Source organism: Lepidochelys kempii, chromosome 2, assembly GCF_965140285.1.
Source record: "Lepidochelys kempii isolate rLepKem1 chromosome 2, rLepKem1.hap1, whole genome shotgun sequence".
Classification (NCBI taxonomy): Eukaryota; Metazoa; Chordata; order Testudines; family Cheloniidae; genus Lepidochelys; species Lepidochelys kempii.
This window is the reverse complement of record NC_136381.1, coordinates 118,349,882-118,376,546: the sequence shown is the minus strand read 5'-3', so window position 1 is coordinate 118,376,546 and position 26,665 is coordinate 118,349,882. Positions and strand designations below refer to the sequence as shown.

The 26,665-nt window shown below is 41.9% G+C and overlaps 1 protein-coding gene across 3 annotated transcripts in view; it reads right to left on the bottom strand.

Moving 5' to 3' along the window:
* Positions 1-14,124: 14,124 nt before the first annotated feature.
* Positions 14,125-26,665, bottom strand: part of RPP40 (ribonuclease P/MRP subunit p40) — a 58,632-nt gene continuing 46,091 nt past the window's right edge. For all 3 annotated transcript variants that reach the window (XM_073332135.1, XM_073332136.1, XM_073332138.1), the window contains 7 exons: positions 24,135-24,279; positions 21,247-21,315; positions 19,620-19,715; positions 18,032-18,157; positions 16,123-16,321; positions 15,711-15,845; positions 14,125-14,538 (listed from right to left, as the gene is read on the bottom strand). In XM_073332135.1, the coding sequence (XP_073188236.1) occupies positions 14,340-14,538; positions 15,711-15,845; positions 16,123-16,321; positions 18,032-18,157; positions 19,620-19,715; positions 21,247-21,315; positions 24,135-24,279 (969 nt within the window). In that variant the 3' untranslated portion in view covers positions 14,125-14,339. The remainder of the gene's footprint in view (positions 14,539-15,710; positions 15,846-16,122; positions 16,322-18,031; positions 18,158-19,619; positions 19,716-21,246; positions 21,316-24,134; positions 24,280-26,665) is intronic.

The window sequence follows — 26,665 nt, the reverse complement described above, 5'->3', positions numbered from 1 at the left end:
CATGCCTGACTAATCTAATCGCCTTTTATGATGAGATTACTGGCTCTGTGGATGAAGGGAAAGCAGTGGATGTATTGTTTCTTGACTTTAGCAAAGCTTTTGACACGGTTTCCCACAGTATTCTTGTCAGCAAGTTAAAGAAGTATGGGCAGGATGAATGCACTGTAAGGTGGGTAGAAAGTTGGCTAGACTGTCGGGCTCAACGGGTAGTGATCAATGGCTCCATGTCTAGCTGGCAGCCGGTATGTAGTGGAGTGCCCCAGGGGTCGGTCCCGGGGCCGGTTTTGTTCAATATCTTCATAAATGATCTGGAGGATGGTGTGGCTTGCACTCTCAGCAAATTTGCGGATGATACTAAACTGGGAGGAGTGGTAGATATGCTGGAGGGCAGGGATAGGATACAGAGGGACCTAGACAAATTGGAGGATTGGGCCAAAAGAAATCTGATGAGGTTCAATAAGGATAAGTGCAGGGTCCTGCACTTAGGACGGAAAAACCCAATGCACAGCTACAGACTAGGGACCGAATGGCTAGGCAGCAGTTCTGCGGAAAAGGACCTAGGGGTGACAGTGGACGAGAAGCTGGATATGAGTCAGCAGTGTGCCCTTGTTGCCAAGAAGGCCAATGGCATTTTGGGATGTATAAGTAGGGGCATAGCGAGCAGATCGAGGGACGTGATCGTTCCCCTCTATTCGACATTGGTGAGGCCTCATCTGGAGTACTGTGTCCAGTTTTGGGCCCCACACTACAAGAAGGATGTGGATAAATTGGAGAGAGTCCAGCGAAGGGCAACAAAAATGATTAGAAGTCTGGAACACATGAGTTATGAGGAGAGGCTGAGGGAGCTGGGATTGTTTAGCCTGCAGAAGAGAAGAATGAGGGTGGATTTGATAGCTGCTTTCAACTACCTGAGAGGTGGTTCCAGAGAGGATGGTTCTAGACTATTCTCAGTGGTAGAAGAGGACAGGACAAGGAGTAATGGTCTCAAGTTGCAGTGGGGGAGGTTTAGGTTGGATATTAGGAAAAACTTTTTCACTAGGAGGGTGGTGAAACACTGGAATGCATTACCTAGCGAGGTGGTAGAATCTCCTTCCTTAGAAGTTTTTAAGGTCAGGCTTGACAAAGCCCTGGCTGGGATGATTTAATGGGGGATTGGTCCTGCTTTGAGCAGGGGGTTGGACTAGATGACCTCCTGAGGTCCCTTCCAACCCTGATATTCTATGATTCTATGAGTGGCTCGGGCCAGGCCTGGGGGGAGGAAGCTTGGGCTAGCGGGTTGGGCCAGCCCCAAGCGTGGCAGGGGATGGGGCTCAGGCTAGTTCTACGTGATGTCCGGTTTTCCATTGGGGAAATATGGTCACCCTACTTATGTAAAACATCTCAGTTTAGACACAATTTTACCTCCACATCACACTCAGCTAATGTTGTTTTCATCTCAATGGGATTTGTGGGCGTTCAGCACCTCTGAAGATTAGAACGCTGACTTAGGTACCTAACAATACAATGGACTTGAATGCCGAAAGGTTGGGCTCCTCTTTCTAAAAATCTTGGTCCAAAATTACAGGCAATGGAGAGATTTTCAGACACACGACTGGCAGTTGGGTTATCAATTCCCATTGCACTTATTCGACATACTTTATTCTCACCTCAAAATTAAATTTTCAGCAGTTTAAATTAGGAAGTGGGGATATGAAAAAACTCAGCATTGTTTTTATTTGAACTGTTTTGCCTCACCTTAAAAATTAAGCCTGAATATTTGCTTTGTCTATTAGCTGGGATATTTATTCCCTGGTCAGACCGCACTGAAGTAATCTGAATAACTGTATTATTAATTTCTATTTACGTAATGCCATTCGCCCCTTTTTTTGGTGTTATCTTTAAACTACATCTGTAACTCATGGTAGCAGAATCCTACAGGAGTCCCTGCTCAGAGCAGTTCTTCACAATAGTATATAAAATTACTCAATATACGGTGAACTCAGCAATCTCTGATACAGCAACATTTGGGGATTGAAGGAGGCCTGGTGGCCCGTCTAGGTCAATCCACCTATCTATCAACTAGCAGCATTTCTGCAGCGTTTCCTTCCTTTTAAGTGTCTGTTTAATTCTTAAACTACATCCACTATGACTGCTTTGATAGTTTTTTTCCCCCCCTGCAAGCATTAAGACACTTTACATTACAGGTAATTATATTGCTGTAGAGTCTGGACCTTCTCTGCTTTCATTTGTCCCCCTTTATGAACTTGTTAGCTGCTCAGATAGGTTTTTGGCACCCAACTTATGTATCTTAAGAGCTGTGTAGAACTCAGTCACATCCCCATATCTAATTAACCTCTTGTCTAATAGATAGCCCTTTTCTCACCTAACTTTTGCCATTTACTTCTACTAATGGTCATTAAGTTACATCTGATCTATACAGCTGTCTGGATCACAGCATAATTTTTTTCACCTGTCCCCTTAACTTTCAGACCCTTTGTCATTCCCGACACCCTCAGATGTACCCTTCACACAAATTTATCCTGATGCCCCTGGTCTAGTCCCACTGGCTCACTGGATATTGCTACGATAACCTCTTTTACTCTGTTTTTTCCTTTTTTTTAATCCCAATACTTTATTTACTCTCCTGGCTTCTGCCAAACCCTGAAGTAATGGTTTGTGTTTTCTGTCCACTCTCACCTCAGCTTCTTTTACTGGTGCACACACATACCCCATCATGTCTGAGTAGCCTGACCTTTTAGACACATGCAGTACATTTACATAAGAGAACTGAATGGCTTATTTTCATATTTGCCTCTCACTAAAAATTGGCAGATCACACTGCAGAGTCATTTTGCATGAGCACATCCTGCTAGAAAACCTGGACCTCACAGTGGTCCAAGAATGAAAGAAACATGAGCTTATGTTGGCTTTGCTGCCATTCATGTTCATAGCAGCCAACTTGCTTCTTCCAAACCGTCATTTTTCAGCAAGCCTCCCTGGTTTCAAAACTTTAATTCACTCTAAAATTACATGCAGATGAATGGGCTTCAGCCAGCTCTTTCTTGCTTTGGAGCCAAAACAGCTCCATTCTGCTTTCAGAAGGCTCACTCCAGGCTAATTAATGTAACACTCCAGTTCTCTCTTGTTGGCCTTGAGTCGCCCTGAAAAAAAATCTCCCCTTGGTCTTTGCAATACCTTAGAACTGGTTTTCATAATCTGAAAACTTTGTCATCAGTATTGACAGTTGATCAAAAGGGCTGATACGCTGTAGGCTTTACAGTGTGATTTAGATGCTTTCATTAGGGGAGAAGGGAAAATGAGAGAGATGAGAGACTTTTGGCCAAGGTACATCAGTTGTCATTTATAGTGCTCTGTTGATAACAACGTACTCTGAGCAGTAATAGGGGTCAATTTTTAAAAACTGTTCTCCAAAAATTAGGCACTTAGATTCCTATGTAGGCACTCAAATACATAGCCTGATTTAGACAGATCCTGAGTATCCACCATTCCCAGAGAAGTCAATGGGAGCTGTGATTTCTCAGCACTTCTGAAAGTCAAGCTATTTTACTGCCTTCTAGAGTGATTCGATAGAAAGTGTGAAAAATCAGGACAGGGGAAGCAAATAGTGGGACTGTCCTTATAAAGTAGGGACATTTGGTCACCCTAGTGCCATCTTAGGAACCCAAGTCTGAAAACATGTGCGTAAAGTAACCAGAATTTAGTCCTTGTCTTCCCACTCTCATGCTTTTTCCTCAACAATTATTATTTAAATAAAATAAATATGCAGTGGAATCATTTTAAAGTATTGGCCTCTTAAAGTATAGAAAGACAGGGGAAAGACTCTGTAAGCATGTGATCGGTTGTTTTGTTCAGATGAAAACAGAACAAATTCATTCCTGGTGTAACTTCACTGCAGCTGGTGGAATTACATTCAGGATGAATTTGGCTCTGCCTGTTTCAAAACTTTACTTCCCTCACTCTTGAATGTTCCCAGGGCATTTTTATTTTGCACCACCACCTTGAAGAGCCAAATTCTGAGAACTGAGCCCCACAGTGTTTAGATTAGAGCACCTCTAAGGATGCTAAAGTTCTACACAGTCTTGATAGCAGCAAGATTGTTGACAATAGGCAACAGCATTAAGGTAGCTCTTAGATTGTGCCAGACACTCTACAAACACATAGTAAGTCAGTCCCTGGCCCAAAGAGCTTACAGTCTAAACAAACAAGACAAAGGCTGGGAAGAGTAATATTAGCCTTACTTTGTAGATGGAAACTGAGGCACGAAAAGATAAAGGCCAAATATTCAAGTGCTCAGCACCCAACACACCGAGACTTTTTGGAAATCTGTCTGCTTTATTTGGTGTCTAAATGGGAGCAGAGTTCTTTTGAAAAGCAGGCCCCACATCTCTTCCTGAAGGTCACCAGAAAGTCTGTGGCAGAGCTGGCAATGGAGCGAAGATCCAAGCGCCAGTCCCTCAACCACAAGACCATCCTTCTCTCGTATCATCCAAATTATAGTCAGCCATAACATAAGGGTAACCCTACATGTGTTAAACGGCTGGTGACATTCACCTTTCTGATGCATTTACCAAAAGCTCTGTTTCTTGGTCTGGGGTGAAAAAGGAAAGCTTGTTAACAAGCTGACCAGCAACTTGATCTCGTGCCTATAGTGCAGTTCCAGGTAGTCCTAGGTCTGGTGTTCATAACGTTTCCCTCCAATGGTCCATGTCCAACCAAGCTGGTGTAAAAGGCAATTACAGCAAAAAGGTGCTCTTAGATATTTGGCCGGGTGAGTTCCTTAAACACAGTTCTCATTAGGGATGGAAGAATTTGTTTTGCCAAGTTTAACACAACGGATATTTAGAGAACTTTCTACAGTTTTGTCTGGACTTTCTCTGCCCTGTGCTGATTGGCTGTTTGCTCCAACCCTCCCCCTACACTAGTCTCTTCATCTCAGCTTCCCACCACACTTGCCTCATCTCCCTTCCCTCACCATTCAGTTTATCCCCTCCTAACTAAACTCACCCAAAAAACAAAGTAGTTCCCCAATTGAGACATTTGCTGCCATCGCATTGTTTACACTGCTGGTGTGTTAGACGCCTCCCTACACCCTATGCCTGTCTTGTCTATTTAGATTGTGAGCTCTTCATGGCAGGGACTATTTACTACTGTGTTTGTGCAGTGCCTAGTGAATGAGACATCAATTCTTGGTTGGAATAGACATGAACAACAACAATAATAAACAGGTCCCTTACATGCAGCAGAGACCATCTCCACAGGGGCTCCCTCCGTCTCAGCAGGGAGGTTTAGAAAGGGGTAGGTGACTCCATGGTTATTTGAGTCCACTGAAAAAATCCCACTAGTCACATAAGGGGACGGGGGCGGCAACAGGAACAGAAGCTGTTGCATCTCCGAGGTTGCATGTGACCATGGAGAGGGTCTGCATGGCCATTTCACAGCCCTCATGAACATTCCTGTCTTCCCTCAGCCATTCTTCCTGGAGAGCCTCAGCATAGAGCCCAGATAATCAGGCTGTGTACTGACGGGAGGATTAAACCTTTTGGATTTGAGGGAGTAAAGGATTGTCTCAAGTTCAGTTAAAACATAGCACGAGGTCCATTTGTAGACCTGAGGGAAGGAAAGCTCCTCAAAAGCAAGTTGTTCTGTTGGGTGAAGGGGTTTACTGAAGAACGAGTGGCAATTCTGCTCCAGAACCTGCAAGGGTCAGGAAGAAGCCAGAGCCATTCACTTGGACACCATGTGATTGCACAATGGCTCTGGAGTACTATGGCTATGCACCTGGCTCCCAGTTCCATAGGAGCTGTGCAAACAGGGCTTCCCAGGCTCAGCAGTACCTCGGGGACCTGAAAGGCATGTTGTTCCATAATTGAAAGATGCATGCTCTTCTCTCCAAGGCGGTTTATGGCACAAAGGGGCCAGAGATGCAAGCTCTAAGAAGGGCTGGCTTGAGTCCTGTATATTTTCTCCAAATTTTATCTTAACCGCAACTGAATCCTGCTGCTCCAAATGGCAAATCTCTATGCAGGGGTGTAAGGATGCTGGTTCTGGTGGGACACAACTGAGAGTGCCAATTCAGGACAAACTGCTTAAAGCAGGGCAGTTACAGCCCAAGGCTGGGGTTTCTGTGCACACCAAGGCAAACCAAACCAGCCAAACAGAGAAGACTTTGGTTTTACCCCACTGGCTAACCACAAGTCACACAAGCAATTCCCTTAAACACTCCAGTTTCCCAGTATCACCACCAATGCCACTCTTTATGGGGACAAATGGTTATGAAAACCAATACCCTTGTAAAAGAAAAAAGGTTTTCTCGATCCTAAAGGACCAAGCCCCAGACCCAGGTCAATATACAAATCAGATCTTACCCACAAATCAAGCTGTTGCCAATCCTTTAGAATCTAAAATCTAAAGGTTTATTCATAAAAGGAAAAAGATACAGATGAGAGCAAGAATTGGTTAAATTGAATCAATTACATACAGTAATGGCAAAGTTCTTGCTTCAGGCTTGTAGCAGTGATAGAATAAACTGCAGGTTCAAATCAAGTCTCTGGAATACATCCACAGCTGGGATGGGTCATCAGTCCTTTGTTCAAAGCTTCAGTGTAGCAAAGTTCCTCCAGAGGTATGAAGCAGAACTGAAGACAAGATGGAGATGAGGCATCAACCTTTTATAGGTTTCAGAGTAGCAGCTGTGTTAGTCTGTATTCGCAAAAAGAAAAGGAGTACTTTTCTTCTTTTATAGTCTTTTCCAGGTGTAAGAACACCTCTTTGTTCTTACTGTGGAAAATTACAGCAAAATGGAGTTTGGAGTCACTTGAGCAAGTCCCTGCATACTTTGCTGAGTCACAAGGTGTATCTGCCTTCTCTCGATGGGTCATTTGATGGTCCTTAATGGGCCATCAAGCAGGCTAGGCAGAGCTGACACCAACTTGTCTGGGGTGTCACCCAGAAGCATAGCATAAGTTTGAAATACAGACAGTATAGAATCAGTATTCATAACTTTAACTACAAAAATACACTCATAATCATAACCAGCAAACCATAAACTTGGTTGCAACAATAATCTATACAGTCTCAGATTATATCAATAACGTCACAAGGGGATTAAGTTTTTGATCTGGGTCTCATGTCACCCTAACTTTTCTGTATTTAAGTGCCTAGATATTATGGAGAATAGCTCTCTACAAATACCAGGCATGGATGGATAAGCAGATGGGGGAAAAAAAAGAAGGCGTAGATTTTCAAGCAGCACAGAGGGGGCAGAAAACAGCTAAGACCTTGTCCCTAAGAGTGTGATCCTGCAAGCCCATGAAATTTCTATTGATAGGGCCCTCTCTTTCAAGCCCTGACATACGAATGAGACACAAGGACTAGAGCCTTGGCCACTTGATACTAACCACATCAGTTTCTGCTGAGGCTAAACATGACTGACATTATCGGCTAATTATGGGTTATATTATAAGTGTCTTTTGACAAAGCAGCAAAAGGGAATTTAGCCATCTCTCTCCACTGGATATCTATCAATTGGCACCACACAGCTAAAACCCCAGCTGGGTGGTGAAACTATGGAATCCAGGCCAGGCTTGCTTGGCAGCCTCCAAAACAACATGGCTACTAATGTGTTCCTAAGTGGAAAATACTAGCTGCTTAAGGTTCTAAAAGTAAATTCTGTAAGCCAAAAATAAATAGTCATCTGTAAGCCTCAAAGTGCTTTACAAAAGAGGTAAGTATCATTATGCCCATTTCACAGAGGGGAAACAGAGGCAAACTGACTTGACAAGGTCAGTGACCTATCTACTAGGAGATACTGCCTCCCTAAATCTAAAACTCCCATCAGAGCCGATTAAGAGAGGACATGATTGAAATGCCATATATAAAATTCTAAGGGGTGTATTAAAACATGCTTCTGTTGTATTTTTGTGCTCCCCAAGACACCAATTGGAACTTTAACTGTTTCATTATCACTGTGACTTAGGACTGATTTTTCAACAAAAAGACTTCTGCTGCAATCCACATGCTGTACCTCCCATTCAGACTTCAGGAATATGCTCAGAGTGACATGCTAACAATTCCTCATTCATCCAGAGCAGTTTACTATCTGTGTTCTTTCCTGGTTCAGTTAGTACAGTAAGAACTCCCCCGCCCCCGCATCCGGAGAACTTTTATAATGGGGAAAGTACATCTCACGTTACAGAAAATGAATACATTTTTAAATTATGAAAAACACCTTTAGTTTCCTTTCAAGTAATTGCATAATTCCCTAGATATTGAAAACTATTTTTCTCCTTCCCCTTGACCCTTCTGCATTAGGCACCTACACAGATTGATCTCTCATTGTTGGGCAAGTCAAGTGTGCCGAGTAGAGCTATTTTTGTTTTGTTCATGAAGAGTAATTTCATATTTTATATCATTACAGTTTGCAAACTGATTTAAGGGGGTGAAGGGGAGAAAAGAGGGCAGCGTTCTAATACACTGAGAGCATTCACCTTGCCCAGACATTTCTATTAATGGCCAGATAACAGGCTCACCAGTTTGTACTTTCATAGTTTAAGAAGATACTGGTGTAAACTTGTGTCCAATTAAATGGAGTTGATGTGGGCATAAGCTATAGCCAGGTCAGCCTTAGTTTAGGTTTGTATGGCTGCTCTGACCTGCCATCCTGTGTATTTCAAACTTCCTACCAAAATGCCTGATGTTCTTAGCTGCTGAGCCCTCCCAACTCCCACTGAAACCCAATAGCAGCTGCGGATGTTCAGCAGCTATCAGGACCTAGCCTAGAATCAGCTGTTTTTCTACTTTATCCTGGAGTGAGCCCTTGTAGTAATGAGTGCCCTGAACTCCAGTGCTTCAATCAGGGGCAGCTTTAGAGAAAATAGCATCTTGGGTAAACTTGTATTTTGGCACTCTAGGCCCCACTGATGCCCCGGGCTCTGTCTCCCCCCCCCCCCCTTCATCCCCAGGCCCTGCTGCCTCCCCCACTCCTTTCCACAGCTTGCACCCCAGGCCCACCCTGCTCCTTGCCTCTTAACCCCTCCTCTCTTCTCTTCCCTTCCCTCCTCCCCCCCCCCCCCCCCCCCGCAAGCATCCTGGGTGGTTACCCATACATAAGGCCAGCCCTGACCTCAATGCCAGAAAAGATTTTATCATCATGGAAGTGCTGGGGTAGCCTATGTTGGCCCAATTACAATTGCTTATATTTCTTGCTTCAGGGCCTGGTTCAGATATCCGATTGCTTCAGTGTCAGGTGTATATTCCTGAAGATATTTTCTAATGAAATATTAGCCTTCCTCATTACTTAGATCCTTCAGTAGCGTCCTACTATAAGTTACATGGCTGATCTGGTAGTACAATAGTGGCAACAAAAAAGCTGGGATTGAGGAGATTAGAAACTCCTGTCCATGCAATGAATCAGTTAACATAAGAACTTGTGCTGTTTTCCACCTATAAAAAGAAATTATTTCCCCTACACCACCTGGAAATTCTAGATTTCTGCAACTACACCACCACACCTGGGGACAATATTAATTTGTTGGTCTCCAGTGAATACGGGCATCTAGCCCAGATGTTAACAATGGAGATAATTATATGATCTCTTTTCTGTTTGTTTCTTTAAAAAAAGAAACCAAAACACTAGAATAGATTTCTGAAGCTAGGCTACTCTCCAATTGAATAGCTATTATGTGTATATAGTGGAACAATCAAGGCTCAACTGTGTTTGAGCAGCTAGCTAACAGAAAGTTGTCACAGTTATGCCACCCCTCACTCTGGGAGACAAGAATTTTGTAATTTGCTTTAGCTCCCCTTTTAGCTCCAATACATTAAACTAGTCCATTTAAACTAAAATCCTTTTCAGAACATTTGGTAGCATACTTCAAAAGAGGATGAGTAAACAGAGGCAATAGCCATTTTCTAGTGTTTATTCTACCAGTAGAGATGATCTTTGAGAGCTTGCCACAGTTTATGCTGGAGTTTTCTGAAGTTCTTATTAATACTCATGAAGACCAAATATTTAAATACTCCAATATCTGAAGACCATTCAAGCTCTATTCTGAGAATGTGTTTGAAATAGAACAAGGAAAACCCTTCAGTCTTGTCCCAATATTTCTTTAACATAAAGAAATGGTAATGATAAAGCTGAGAGCCTATGTTAATATGACAGGTTTCAGAGTAGCAGCCGTGTTAGTCTGTATTTGCAAAAAGAAAAGGAGTACTTGTGGCACCTTAGAGACTAACAAATTTATTTGAGCATAAGCTTTCGTGAGCTACAGCTCACTTCATCGGATGCTCACGAAAGCTTATGCTCAAATAAATTTGTTAGTCTCTAAGGTGCCACAAGTCCTTCTTTTCTTTATGTTAATATGGTTAACAACATCAGAAGTCAGATGGTCTTTGTAGCTAGGGCACTGGACTAGATGTAGTCAGACTTTGGTTCTAATCTCAACTCCACCACTGACCTGTTGCCTGACCTGAGGAAAGTCACTCACCTCTTCATGCCTCTGTTTTTCACCCTTTGTCTGTCTTTCCTGTTTACATTGTAGCTAGTCTCTTACTGTGTGTTTGTTTGGTTAGTCCTCCAAGTGTTAATACAATACAAACAACAGTTCATTAACTTACCACAAAACAGTATTTTGGATGGAATCTTCTAAGTTTTGGCTGGTTCTGAAATGTGCTGCCAGAGGCTGTGCGGCGGGGGGGCGGGGGAGCAGCCTACTATCGGGCAAAATAAGGGGACAAGCCTTATTTCAGAAAAGGATTACTACACCCTATCTTTGGGAAATTTCAATCACGGAGATCATTTTTACTACCACCATCCCCATACCAGTGACTTGGGAATCTGCCTGTTCCAGACTTTTCTCCAGCCACTCAACCCAGCATCTCAGTCAGTCAATCTCTCCAACCTCTGCTGGATGTCTAAATTTAAATTTAACATGGACAAACCCAAACTTGTTTTCTTCTCTACCACGCCCTCTGTCACAGTCAACATCACCAACCACCCATCTTAATTAACTGCTAGAACTTGTGGAGTATCTTTGACTCTTTCCCATACCCACTATAGCTAAAACTATGCCAAATCCTGCTGCTTCTACCTCCACAGCATTTGTCTTGTTCTGCCCCTTCAGTAGAGACTCTTGTTCAACTCCTCTCCCACTTTAATTACAACCATCTCTTCTTTGATCTCCCCCATACCCACATCACCCCACTCCACACAAAACACTACCACCAAGATTACCTCCCTTTTTTGCCACATTATGCCACCATCCATTAGCTCTCATACTTGCTGACAAAACACTGGTCCATTCACCCACCCACACTGCGCTGAATGCACACTCCTTCCCGTCCTCACCACCCCCACCCATCCTGCACACGTCCAATCAACCCCAAACGCAGCCCTGCAGCTGAGGTGCTCAAGCCAGCCCGCCCTCCTATCGCCTACCCCCGGCTGCAAGGGGAGGCGGGGGAGTACACAGGGGAAGTGGGGGGGAGGGCTCCATGAGTCCCTATCCCTTACCCCTCTCAGTCGCCACTCCAAACCCCCTGTTTCTCTGCTCGTTTGCCTGCTTCCCCGCTCCCTGGTAAACAAGCCCCCTGTGTGCCTCACACAAACCAATTCTTCCCAGGCTTGAATCGGACCATTCAATCATGTGGTCGCGGTCAGAAAACCACGCCCCAGAGTCCCGACTGCTCGCTGAGCGGTCACCCCCTCTGATCCCGGCGCAGCTGTTCCCGGCTGGACAGCCAGCTCCTCCCCGCCCGCTGCGTTCTCCCGCCGCCACGCTGGAGGTCAGGAGGTGTGTGGGCGAGGGGGGGCAGATACCGGCAGTGCCTGCGCTTCCACTCCAAAGCCCCTCATACGAGGGGCAGGATAGGGAGTGAAGCTTACTACAGATGTCTCCCCCCGCCCAATTCTTCCATGTACCACTCCCCAACATGCCACTGCCCCCACACCTGCTCCCTGCGCCTTTCCACCCCCTAGGGTGACCAGGGGTCCTGATTTTATAGGGACGGTCCCAATATTAGGGGCTTTTTCTGATATAGGCACCTATTACCTCCCCATTCCCTGCCCCAATTTTTCACACTTGCTATCTGGTCACCCTACCACCCCCTCACCGACCAGAGGAGTCTCTCCCATCTCAGCAGGAGGCTGGCTGGAGCACTGGGATTTCCAGGGAAAGGACTGTTCATTGCCCTCACCACCCCCAGGCAGCAAGGCCTGAGCCCACTCAGGAGAGAGGGGTTAACTAGTAGTGAGGGGGAGGACACCCACCCAGCGGGTGGGGCTTCTTGGCCATGTGATGGGAAAAGCCCCTCATCACAAGGAAACCCTGTGTATGTGGCAGTTGGTTGGGTCTTCGTGAGCCCAGTTTATCATAGCACACTTTTGGACAGGCAGGGATCTTAGCAACTCTCTTCCCCTGAAGAGCTGAGTGCTTTGGAGGGGTGGGGAAGCAGGTAGTTGCTCTCGGTGGTATTCCCTACCACTTGAAAGGAGAGGGAGAGGCTAACAACCCACTCCTGCAGGTGTCAGAAGGGGGGAATATTATCAGTCCTTACAGAAAACTCCCATGGTAAGAGGGAGCTGGGTGTGTGGTGCTGAAGCGTTGGTGTGGGCAGCTGCACTATCGGTGTGGAAATGGAGGAGTGAGGAAGGAAAGAGCCCAGGGTTCCCTAGGCAGCAGGCAATTGAACAGGGACATGGTTCTGGAGTAGGAGTGGGGTGGGCAGTACTAAGTATCTTCATTAGTGAATGGCAAGAATGGCTAGAGAGGGGGTGGGGAGCTGCAGAGCCAGCAGGAATTAGCCACACCCTATGTATCCGATGAAGTGAGCTGTAGCTCAGGAAAGCTTATGCTCAAATAAATTGGTTAGTCTCCAAGGTGTTACAAGTCCTCCTTTTCTTTTTCCACACCCTAGTGGCTCTCTGCCCAAATGGCTGAGCTTTGGTAGTGCTCCCAGCCCTTTGTTTACACAGCTAAATGGTATGGGGAACTAGCAGCCAATCTGAAGGGAATTTCCCTGCAGACCATAAAAGGGTCTGAAAACCCAGACTCTATGTGGAAGATCAGTGGAGTTAGCAGGTCTGAGCTTCTAAGGTTGTTGTCCTTCCATTGTAAGCTCTGCATAATGCTGCTTCCACTGCTTATCTATCCTTGTTCTGCATAGCTCCTCTGATCACAATGCTAGTCTGGTCCACCTGATTAACAGCTATGCCCCCCTCCCCTAGTGAGATCAGCTGCAAAGCCACTTTCTTCTCCATTCAGATCCTTCCTGAAGACCACCTCTGGTACTATGCCTATGGAAAACTAGCTGATGGCTAATGGAGAGTTTGAGTCATTAATGTTTATATATTTAGCCACCTTGTCTGTATACATTGTATTTCTTCCTTCTACTGTTTTTTTGTTTGTTTTTTAAAAACACAGTAAGAGCTCTTCAGGGCTGGGACTGTTCCTTTCTTTTGTTTGGAAAGCAATTAGCACACTGGGCAGTTACTGGAAAAAAATAATTCTGAGAGGTATATCAGAGCAGGGTTTGGTAGCAGCCTTTCTAGTGAAAGCTACAAAACACTTTCCATGCTGAACATTGGTTTTCAAATACTTGTAACTTTCCAAGATCTAACTCTTACCCTTAAGCCTTGCTATGCTTGATCTCTTGCTGCAGATGAATTTTCCAGCAAGGCCTGAGCCAAATCCCTTTAGCCACTTGACTTAAAGGATGGGGCAGGGAAAAAAACAAACACTTTTCTTACTAAAGAAAAATTCGATCTTTTGTGACAACAGAAAGAGGTGAAAGTTGAAACGTGGCATGGCCTAATCCTAAACAAAGACTTCTAAAGCAGGGTCATGGTAGACTTGTCCAACAACTGCAGCAGTTTGCACAGAAGCAAAACAAAATAAAACATCCAATAAAGCTTCTGTCAAGTAAGCCAGCCATATTCAAGAACTTTCCCAGACTGCAGACCCCTTGTTGCTGCTTTAATTTCTTTCTGTGTTGGAAGGTGGAATTTCTGTTCCTGGTATCTGAATAGTGGAGGGTGTGCTGTTTTGTTTGTTGTTGTTTTCAACACAGAAGGCCATGATTTAGAAAACCATTTATCATTTTGGCAAGATTACACATTTGTGGAATATATAACAAGATTTCACTTTTTATTAAGAATAGATATTTGACAAAAATACACATTCCAGTAAACAAGACTTCTCCACTTGTCATGTGGAAGCAATAAGATGCTAACATGAAAAACTTCCTATATACATAGATCCTTTCAATGGCTAATTAATTGTCTGATATTTTGTAAGCACATCTCAGATAATTCTTTTTAAGAAACTTCCCTACAGGCAGAACTTTTAAGGTGGGCAATCATCATTTGCTCCAACAGCCATTTGAAGCCAATAGTCCAGGCTCCTAAAAACAACAAAATTGTACAAGTTCTCTCCTCCCTTTTGGAAACCATGTTCACTTTCTCTCCAAGAAACAGGGCTGTCTGCAAAGCCATGCACGGTTAAGGTCACCCACTGAGCCAATTTTGGTTCATCAAAATAGCAACTGGAAAAGAAAAAATACATTAGCTTCTAATTAGAATGGAACAATAAGTTATATTGAAGTACACCAGAATGGAATTAGAGATCTAACTACTTAAGGGAAATGTATAACTAAAGGAGTTAAAAATCTCTCTTGGGTTTACTGAAATGTGGGACACCCACTAGTGTGATGAGCATCTTATTGGAAAACAAATGTGTTTTATATGAGAAATTCCAACTGTGTCACACCATTTTAGAAGGTACATACGGAGAGCACAAAGGGTTGTAGTTTTCCTGCTGAGGCACCGAGGCTCTAGCATTCCTTCAGACGCTTAATATTACCTTAAATTAAAATATTTATGAGACTGCGCAGTTTACATATTTTAATGTTAACTGTTTATGTAAAATTGAATGAAAAACAAAAGAAACAGGACCAAATGCCATTTCACAATGAAGAACTTCACCCCTGAAGATTTATATCGTATCATGTACTTTGACACATGTAACTGTGCGCTGTACTTTAATTAAAAATACTTGCTTGTTTGTTTGGTTCGTTTTTTTAAAATAGAAACCAGTTTTTCTGAGCCGCCTCTGCATCTTGTAGGGAATTGGCATTATTTGTGACTGGGATAATAGAACAATCCAATGTCAGTGTGGAACACATATGGAAAGAAAATCTGGTGAATGGACTCTTTTTGTGTATTAGTACTTCAGCCACCAGAAGGGAACCAGACTACAAATCATAAACTGATATTAATAAAGGCTAGGCATTGTCCAGTGGTCTTAAGACTGGGAGCCAGAACATCTGTGTTTTAATCAAAACTCAGCGTGACTTGCTGTAGGAGTTGAAAATTTGGCTGTGACTTGTCCAATATGACATACGGTGGGTTTGATTTTCATAAATGCTGAGCTCCCACAACTTCAACTAGAGTTGTGGCTGCTTAACACTTAAAAAAAACCAATCCTAGAATATCTCAAAGTTGGGTCCCCCAAAGCTGAGGTATTCAAAATCAGTTGTCACTTTTGATAATTTTGGCCTTAACCTCCTTGCTTCAGTTTCCCTATATGTAAATTGGGGATGGTATACTTTACTTACCTCTCTGGGGTGCTGAAGATTAGTCTTTGTAAAATACTTTGAAAGGGGAAAATATTAAAATTGTAAATATGTTATAGTAATGTACCTCTGATGGCCCTTACCACAGCTGTTCCAATAACTGAATTATCTTCTCTGGGAGTATAAAGCCAGTGATCGTGCACAAATAGGCTTGCTCCACTACTGTGCTGGGCTGAGGACAGCAATAGGTTGATAAGAAGCTAAATGACTTGTTGTCTCTGAAAACAGAAAGAATCTGGATAAGGATAGTGCAAATTTTCTACACCAACACTACCATTTTCAGAGTTGTGCATCAACCATGAAGCACCTAAATACATTTAGACCTCTAAATAAATGGTCTGCTTTTCAGAAGTGCTGAGCACCTGTGAAAAATCAAGTCACTTATTTAAGGTATCTAAAGACTGAAGTGCCTATTGTCAGGTATCAAAGGTAGAAAATTATGGCTTATGGTTTTTTTTTTAAATATTTAAGATCAAGGCAAGTTCAGATACTTACAAACCAACTTTGTTGCAAACAGCACCTAGCCATTCAAACAGTTCCTGTGCACTGCATGACTCTTCCAGCTTTCCTTGCAGTTCATTACTATGGAGCACTGGACACTGCAAATTTCTTAATGTGCTGAATGTTGTTTTTGGTTGATGGGCTTGTATTTGATTTTTGGAAAAGTATGACACCAGTGTTGATCCTTCTGCACCTAACAACACAGACCACAAAAAGTTGTTATAAAACTGCAACACCAAAGGAACACTGAGCATCAAACTAAACAAACCTTTACATGTATTTGTAAAGGAGAGAAAGATGTGTGAGATGCTCTATAAGATGTACTGAAATTAAAACTGCTTACATGCTATTTATCTACCTGTGCCAGAGCCCTAGATTTTTCATCTTCTCCTCTTTTCTTGGAAATGAAGTACAGTTTCAGATCCAGCAAGCTCTATAGAGAAACCTTATTGAGCCGTATTTGTATAGTTCAATTTGTCATTAGCAACAGTTAAGGCAGTTTACTCTGGTCAAAATAAAAATTAAACTCATGTATTACGGAACATCTTCAAGGATGAGTATTTGTTTAATGTTTCCAAATACACAGACATAGGAAAGGAAAAATTAAGCTTTTCCACTTGTTCTTTCTCTATAAAAATGCAAATGGAGAGTCTGATCATCCCACCGAAACATTAACCAGATTTAGAGGCTTAGATGACAGTTTATTACAAATAGGACATCACCATCTGAATATAGTTTATCACTAACATTGTGTTTTGAGTCTGTCCTCTTTTCTCCCACACCATCTCTTCAAGATATATTAACAGACTCAAAAGCAAGATATCCAATTGGTAAAAAGCAATTTTTATAGTGTCCTTGCCTACACTTTGAGATCCCTGGATGAAAGGAGAAAAACAATACTAAGTCTCCTTCTGAAAAAGATAGTTGTGTGCTGTTCCTGAAGAGATGCTCTACATAGGCCACCAACAAGAGGGCTTGTACTCTACATGTCAGAGGAACAGCATAGAGCTGCTTGAAAAATGGTAACTTTTCCCCATGGAAAATTTCAAATTTTCAGCAGAAATTCAAAACATAAAAAAATTTCTTTGGAAAACCAAAATATTTTGACTTGGAAATACTGCCACAGTGCCTTGTGCTCCCATTCTCCTTTATAGGCCAGGCTTCCTGGTTGATATTGGACAACTCCTGTAGTGTACCACAGTTTCCCCTTTTGGAGAGGGGAGGCAGTCAATCATGGCAGACAAAGCCAGGCCAATGAGCCTGGCCTATAGAGAAAAATGGGGACATGAGGCAAACAAGTTACAACTCCCATGTGGCACCACTGCAGTACTTTCAAATTTTTGATAAAAAAATAATAAAAAAAAAAAACGGTCAAAAACCAGTTCAATGGAAAATTTGTAACCAGCCTTACAAAAGCCCAATAGCAGGACATACAGTGGTTGTACGCTAATTTCAAAATCAAACAGAATTTGCAGTTTTCTTCCTGACAAATTTTACTTCATGTCACTGCACCTTTGAGGTGCCATCAACAAGAGTTTGTTCTTTAAGTAACAAAATGCCACTATATTACAAGTTTACAATCCAAATAAGAATGATATCTAATTATTGGTGTATGCAGTGTTGTTGTAGTTGTGTTGGTCCCAGAATATTACAGAGACAAGATGGGTGAGGTAATATCTTTTATCGGACCAACTTCTGTTGGTGAGAGAGACAAGCTTTGTAGCTTACACAGAGCTCTTCACACAGCCCAGACCTGACGAAGAGCTCTTTGTAAGCTAGAAAGTTTGTCTCTCTCACCAGCAGAAGTTGGTCCAATAAAAGATATTACCTCACCCATCTAATTTTATGTCATCCATAGTTAATATTCTAATATTCTTCTAATATTACAGTTCATTCTCATTACCTGTGTTATGCCAGGACAGCAGGAAATCAAATTCTAAAGGTTTCTTCTCTTTCAAGGCCCAAAGCACTCTTTTATGTTTCTTACTATCAGGATCAAAGGCCGAGTCAGTCAAGTCAATGGTAACAACTGTAGAAGATGAATGGGCAAATTTTACTCAACAGAGCTCAGCTTTAATATTCAGATTCTATGAGAATTATCAGAGTACTAGAATATGTTTTCAACTACTTTTTATGGATACACTTTGTTTTTCCTTTTAAGGTAACCCTCCATGCCTTGTAGCATTCTCTCAAAATCTTAGTCATACAGCTGTTGCTCTCCATTTTGCAAATGAAGATTTTTCTCTCTTTATGCTGATGGAGAAGACATTACATTGCTGCCTTTTGTTAACTTTTCTGCTTGCGTCTCAGCTTCACTGTGCAGAAATCAAGGGAAAGTTGTGGGGTTTTGTCTGTCTGGTGGGGTTTTTTTTGAAGTTATCTGCTTTCTAAAACCAGCAATGAGCAGCTCACTTTTGTGAGGGAAATGAGAAAAGGGGAGCTGTCATGCCAAAATAGTGGCTTTAAAAAAATACTGGCACCAGACCATTGGCATTTAAGGAAAAAGCTATAGCTTACAGTACCAGCAAAAGCCATACTTACGGCCTCAGCACTGTTTCCATTATGAGCCTGTTTTCCCACACCCATTGGTCCCAATCCAAAGATGAATTAAAAAAAAAAAACCTGAAGAAATTTTGAGATATTTTTAAGTTCAATGAATTAGCATTATTTCCTATTTTGCTACTAGTTGTTTTTATGCAGATAACTTAAAGCCAACAGCACTCTGAAAGTTAATCTTTGCTTGTAATTAACTTTCAATATGTATGGCCCTTCTAGGTTTGCGGGGGAGGATATGAACTAAAAGAGTTATGACTGATTTTTTAGAAATCACTAAGCATGTCCACAGGATATCTGCTAAGAACTGCAAATTTTCTTTACCGTGTGCAAGGCATTGAGGCTATTTAAAGGATAATTTGCCTGAGAAAGATTTTAAGTGTCACAAACACACAAAACAAAATCCCCTCTCTCTCTCTCTCTCTCTCTCTCTCAATAAAAGGGGTCTCTTAAGTTTAGGTTTTTTCTTTGCAGTTTCTGCAGCATCCTGCTAGGTGCAAGCTTTCATTAAGTTTTTTTGTTTTTCTGCTGTGAAGATGTGACAGATTTATGTTTCTGGGGAGGGGCACATTATTTTGTGACGAAGATACAGAGATTGCATACAGTATACAAAATGCAAAAATGCTCATATCCTACATTATTGCAATACAAGGGATATATAATTAAAAATAAATAAAGAAATGCAGAAATTAAGTTCTTACAATATCAATGAGATATTAAATATATATGTTCTATTTGTGCTTTTCTTGTTACTTGTGTAGTTTACATATTTCTCTCAATATGTGTATGGTGTGTGTACACAGGGAGAAAACATCCCAGAGATTAACCAAATTTAGAGGAATCAAAGCTTAAACTCAGACAGTTTGGTGTCCTATTAAGACACTTTATAAATTGATATTAATATTAGAATAGGTGCTGTTAGTGTAAACAATACTTACTATATCTCATGACTTTTTTACCAGAATACTGAGATGGACGACCTTGTAGTCCAAGTTCCTCATATGTATCCTTGTCTACTGATATAATTAGTTTTCCTATGAACAACAAGGATTTTTGTTAGTACCAGTTATCGCTTCCATAGCTCCCTTTTAAGTCTTTGAGAGTCTCATGCTGTATAAAGTTAAACCTGGATCACTAGGTGTTAGTAATGTAATCCAGGCGCCTTCAGTTCCAGTTAAATGGATCACAAAGAGTAACCCTTAAAAAAGATTATTGTTGGTTGTCAAAAATGTCTTATGAATTAGCATGAGTGAACCCTAAATAACATAATTCCTGAGTGGTGCAATTACCCTATGTAATTTTGCCATGTTACTACTGTCACCTGTATCTTCCCTCCTCCCAGCTATTTCCTAGTGTTTGTTATATTCATGTATTGAATCTTGTGTTCAGTTAGGCCCTGATTCTGCAAACACTCTCATGCTTGAAGCGACTGCTGTGCTTTAAACTTTTTGACTTCAATGGGCCTACCCAGGTGAGTAAAGTTAGGCACATAAGTGTCTGAAGGTTTGTGGCTTAGACTGAAAACACTTTGGTGCATTGACGGCGCCATCCTTTGCCGCTGTACAGCATTTAGCACAATGGAGCCCTTGATCCTGGCTGGGGTCTTTGGACACTACCACAAAATAATAATATTGTGTCAAAAAGGACTGACTGTGATATCACACATGTCTAAATCATGGACTCCAGAATGGCTGTGAATATTATTTTGAAACATTTACCTGTTGCTAGCACCCAGAGACCACAATCAGGATCAGATTTCCATTGGGTTAGTGGCTATATATATTTACAAAAGATGATATCCCTACTGCAAAGAGCTTACATGAAGAATTTCAGTTTACTTGTGCTCTGCCAAACACTTGCTTTTTTTTGGCAACTGGGTTATGACAATTAGCAAATGAGACTAAAAATAAAAGGATATGAAAAGATTTACATTTTTACTGTAATTGATGTAATATGTATTGTATAATATGTTGAAATCTCAAGACATTTGGAAAACAGTGAAACGAAACAAAGCTCTCCATTACTCTCACACGTAAAATGCTTAATTATACTCTGAGAAAAGTATTACTCAGTACTTTTAAGTACTAAATACTTCATCATAGTATTTTGAGAAATATACCAAAATCACCTGACCTATATTTTTTAAGGGGACAGCATCAACTTAAAATGGTTTAGATTTTGGAGTTTGTAAAAAGCAGCCTTTAATAAAGTTTCAGACGAACAGAAATGCTGTTTTTTTAATTCCAGTGAAAAGAGTTTTCACACAAATATTCCTCTACAGCATTAGCAACGCAAGGTTTGCAGCACTGACCATTTGAAATGATGAGTAAAAGTGAAATTGACTTAATTGAGTTTACTGTCCATGATGTAAGAAATTAAATAAATCAAGAGCATGAATAACAAAGAGTAACTTTAATTTTTTTAATATTTCATTTTAATAATTACTAGTAAACATAGGTAAAGAAATGTACTCATGATTTTTCCAGTTGACAGTACCGCTTTCAAAAACCCAAGTAAAAACAAAACAAATCAAAGGCATTAGTCAATTCATTAGTGAATTCATACCAGTTGGTAGTAGAGCAGCAGCATTATCTTGATCAATTTTTGTGTTGTACGTAAGAGCATAGCATGAACCTTTAACACAAAGGAACAGTAAAACACAAGGTTATACAGTTCTCAAAATATATACTGGAAATATTTAAGTTAGACTCATCTCAAGATAAATAAACCAGTCAGTTGCTGTTTAGATCCTGCTTGATTTCTGCACTGAAAGTAACTAGCCTTCTCCCACTATGGTACTTTCGTGTTGCCTCTACAAATGTGACAGTGACATTTTCAGGGTTTTATAACCCAGATGAAATCCATTCCAGCCCAAACTTAGAACACTTTATTTCAACCTGGAAGTGATTCTTTTCACCAAATTAGAAAAAAATTTGGTCCAACCATTTTTCAGATATTGGGTCACATTGAAAAATAAAGGGGACAATGTTGTTATCGTGGACATTTTTTTTTCCAGTCATGTACCACAACCACCTTCATCTTCTAAAATCAAGAGCCCAGTCCTGTAATCTTGGCACATGAGTGGTCCTATTGCTCGAATAGGAACTGCTGGCACAAGTACTATTCAAGAGAATAAGAGCAGCAAGAAAGAGGGTCCTAAATTTAGCAAGTAATTAATCCTTAATGGAGGGACAACTACTTTTCTTTAAAATCAGCTTATTTGAAAAAGTGCTTTGCTCCACGATTGAGTCCTAAGTAAAAGGGAACTTTCTGGCATCAACAAAGTGGTGGATGTCCCTGGATGTCTGCTATCAACATGCCTTTTCCTCAGAGTGTTAAATATCAAAGGCAGGAGACATGTTGTTCCATCTTTGAAGTTCAAGATAGAAGAAGGACCAGAGGGAGAAACCATTTCTATGTGCAGATTTACATGCCTTCTTTGGAACTTGCAGATTTTATTCATAATTAATATCTCTATAATGACATTTAACAAAAGACCCAGAACTTCACAAGATTATTAGAAACTATATGGAGAAGAAACACTTCACTAATATCTGAAATGCAGTCACCTCTAGGCTGGAAGACAGCTGCGATTAAACAATAACAGCAATGCATCACTACAGTTCAGGACATAAAGCAAACCATAAATCATACCCAATTGAAAGTGCAAGGAGAATTCAGGTAGGCAGACTGTAATTACTCAAATGGAACTGAGCTAGAGCACCAGGGCTAAACCTTCCTTCATTCCATTCCTGTAAAGAATGCCACAGGCCTTACACGTGTTCATCTATTCTTATTCCTGATAGGTCAGGAGATCTCAAACCTTAATAAGACTTTTGATTTTACATCTTGCTTCTCCCTTTCACCCATGTACAAACACACGTCAATGCTTGCTGTACCTTAGTACAAGGTTTTTCAAACTTTTTTCTGGGGATCCAGTTGAAGAAAATTGTTGATGCCCGCGACCCAGGGCAGGGGGTTGGGGTGCAGGAAGGGGCCAGGGCTCTGGGCTGGGGGTGCAGGCTCTGTGGTAGGGCCGGGAATGAGAGGTTTGGGGTGCAGGAAGGGGCTCTGGGTTTGGGGGAGCCTCAGGGCTGGGGTTGGGGGGGCCTCCAGCGGCTCCCAGTCAGCTGCACAGCTGGGCTGCAGAGGCAGGCTTCCCACCTGTCCTGGCACTGTGGACTGCGCTGTGCCCTGGAAGCAGCCAGCAAAAGGTCTGGCTCTTACGCGGAGGTGTGCAAACGGCTTCACATGATTCTCGCCTGCAAGCACTGAGCCCGTACCCCTCCTCCGCCCCCCCAGCTACCATTGGCTGGTTTCTGACAAGTGGGAGTATGGAGCCGGTGCTCAGGGCGGGGGCAGCGCATGGAGCCCCATGCCCCCCACCTAGAAGATGGACATGCTGTTGGCCGCTTCTGGGGCACAGCGTGGTGTCGGAAAAGGTAGGCACTAGCCTGCCTTAGCTGGGCAGCACTGCCGACGGGATGTCTCGGTTGGCAGTGCAGACCAGAGCAAGGCAACACAGTGCCTTACATGCTGTGACCCAGTACTGGGTTGCGACCCAGTACTGCCTTAGTATATGTTTACGCTACAAAAAACAGGTGTGTTCTTAACTTGGATTAGTTACCCTGTGGTAGCTAACTTGTATTAAAATATCAGTGAAGATACAGCAACTTGGTTTTTAACTTGAGTTAGCAGTTAGGCTCCTCTTCCTATAGATTTTAATTTGAGCTGCTAACCTGAGTAAAAGCCAAACTACTCTGTCTTCACTGCTATTTTCACACAAATTAGCTATCGCAGTTAGCTAATCCAAGTTAAGAACAATTTTTTTTTGCACTGTACACACCCTAAATAACTGTTACCTCAAGCCCTCTAGAGCTAGAATCCAAAGAATATCATTCTGAAATCTTGGAGTTATTGCTTTAAAATGTTTAATGCTTTACTCTCTAGCTAGTGTTTATGAAATCATTCCTGTTAAGAATTATGTGGGGAAAGCTGTTGTAAAGGTAAATGCTGTCAGGAGCAGTGTACATTGTCCAAGAACTCTAAGGTGGAACAAAATAAACTGATCTGAGTGTACTACAGGATTCTCTTTGTTTAGTTCTCCCATCCTTAAAAAATTAAGGAAATTCGATTTTTAAAAGAACCACAGCGACCTTGCTCTCTTGCCCCGTTTTCTGTCGATCCTCCACCATTTCTTCTATCACTAACCTTTCTCCTCTGCACTATAACAGGTATAATAGCCTATCTGCCAGGGAGCAGAGAGAAGAGGAGAGTGATGCAGACTTCTGTATTTGTTCTTCTCTTCCAAATGCCAAGAATGTCACAGTCCAAACAACTCATAGAAAAAAAACCCTGATGTTATCACAAGCACTTTTTAGTATTCCAGAAAGCACTGCCAAGACATTTGGTTTCATTCATATTCACTGTATGTATTTTTAGCTCCCCCTTACCTTTCTTCACAAATGTATTGATAAATTCATGTGTAACCAATTCATGAAGGGATAAATTCTTCACCAAGTAATACTCTCCAATGTCTGTGATAACTCTTTTCAGTGCTTCTGGAAGAATTCCACATTCAGGGATCAAAAATGACACCTATTCAGACCATATTTGTAATGCAGATTAGATTTTACAATATAAACATAGATAATCAAAATTACAAAACAGGGCTGAAGAAAAGAAATAAGCAAACAAAAATTCAGCTCCTCAAAGAGATCAGCACATAAAATAAAAGAGTAAAAGGTATCTGTAGATGGGTGAATGCCCCAAATAGCAAGAGACGAATTCAGCACATTACTAATTTTAAGCTAGCCCCACCCCAGATGGCCTAGAGTTTCAGTTACCAAACCTTATTGTGTAGGACTCGGTTCTCTATTTTGCATAGTTCATAGACAGTACAGTGCCATTTAAAGCACTACAGAAAGGGATATTATTGCACAGCATGGTTTTGCAAAGGGTATGGTTTTAAGACAAAATAAAGGTTAGTTTAAAATCTGTTTTGAATGCTTTTTTACCTTTGCTATTTGGGGCATTTACCACATAATGGGTTAAATCTGTCCTTAGTTATGCCCATGCATGAATGGAAATCAGGGTAGGATTTGGTCCATTTTTAAAACAAATACATTCCATAGTGCAAGACACAGATTTAACACCCCCCCAAAAGCCTCCTTGATCCACAAAAACTCAGATGAGATCAGGTGCATTCAGTGTAGCATGGCTGTTCTCCCAAATGCAAGCAGATTAGGTCCTACTGTGTTTCTTATGAGAAAGAAAGAGGCCGGCATGCAATGCTACACAAGACAATCAAAGTAGGAGGTACTGCTGCTGTCTACATTATGACCAGTGGTTAGAGCACTCACCCAGGATGAGGAAGACGCAGGTTCAAAATTCCCCCCTCTACCAGGATTTAAAGAGGGGTCTCCCACTTCTCAGTCAAGTGCTCTAACCACTGAGCTATGGGATATTCTGATACAGAGCTCCCCCAATCTCTCATGCTGAAGCTGTTTCACTGCAGCTAAATAATTAAAGTCAATGGAGCAGGGGGACTGGACCCTGGGTCTTCCACCTCCTGGGTGAGTGCTCTAACCACTGGGCTAAAAGTTATAACCAAACACTAGATTTTTAAATGGGATCCAATCTGGTAAGCAGCCTCTGAGCACACCTACTGGATCAAGCTCCACCAGCAAGTTAGGCAAGTGAACACCTATCTTCCTCAGTTCACAGGTTGCTCTGGCAGGAGACAGGATTCTAGATAGAGCAAGGCAGCAGTGTGCAGGCCCAGAAACAGAAACTAAGTAGCTATGGAATTTTTACCCTGAAAATTTAGGTGCTGAGTGAGTTTAGGCACCTACAGGGTTTGGCTGGAGTTTTGTGAATTGCATTAGAGCCTAAAACTGGGACTTAGGTGCCAAAGTCTGATGTTTAGGTGTCTACGTACCTTTGTGCATCTAGTCCTCAGCTACTAAGGTGATGAGCATAATATAAGAACCCATACAGAATGGAATACAGGGGAGCTGGGAATAGGCTGAGTCTGACATGGCAGCACTGAGCTTCCCTTCAGAAGAGAGTGATAGACCTTGTTGACAATAACACAAAAGTAGTGCTTTGGAAGAAAGGAGGGGTGAGACTTGGGAGAAGTGTACTGCTGAGAATGCCTGAAGCTGAACCTTAGTTAAAATGTTTTATCCATTAATTTTCTAATCAGGGTGTGATGCTTCTGTTTGGGTACCCAGAACTGTAAGCCACTGTGTCACCCCCTCTCAGACCCAGCAAGCGAGAGCTTTGCTGCTGCCAAGTAATGTGTCAGAGACCTGACACACCAGCTTTTCTTCTTCACCAGTAAACTCTACAGGACTCTGCCAGTCCAAAACTTGCTTTGCATCCAACAACCAGTGGACCCCAGTTCCCAAGTTCCACAGAGACATCTCTTTGCCGTATCCAGTCCCTCTCACTGGACACTCCCAGAAATTATTAGGTTTGCTGCCTCCAAAAAAGATCGCATGCACATCAGCCTGTTAGGTTAGCTGAGGATTCACTCTCCAATTTAATACACAGCACTGAGATGGTTTTGTAATAAAACAACAATAAGTTTGTTAACAAAGAACAAATTTAAGTGATAATAAATAAGAATAAAAAAACAGGTATGGTTACAAGTGAAACAGAACAAAACAAAATATGCATTCTTGTGGCAAACTTAATTTCAGCAAGTTCCCTTTTCTAAGCAGGTTTCTCATCTATAGTCAGTTTCCAGCTACGCTTACCTTCTAGGCCAAGAGAGTTTTCATAGGCTCAGAGGACACTGACCCCTAAGTTCCTCAGTGACAGAAGACTCAAATCTCTCTTTGTCCCCCTTATATTACCCCAAAGTTCACTGTCTCTGTTTCAAGAGCCAGGAAGGTACAGACTCCATCCCCCATTGTGATCATTAAGCGATCATCTCCCCAATTGCTAGTTTGATGGCTTTGTTTATCTTATATGTAAA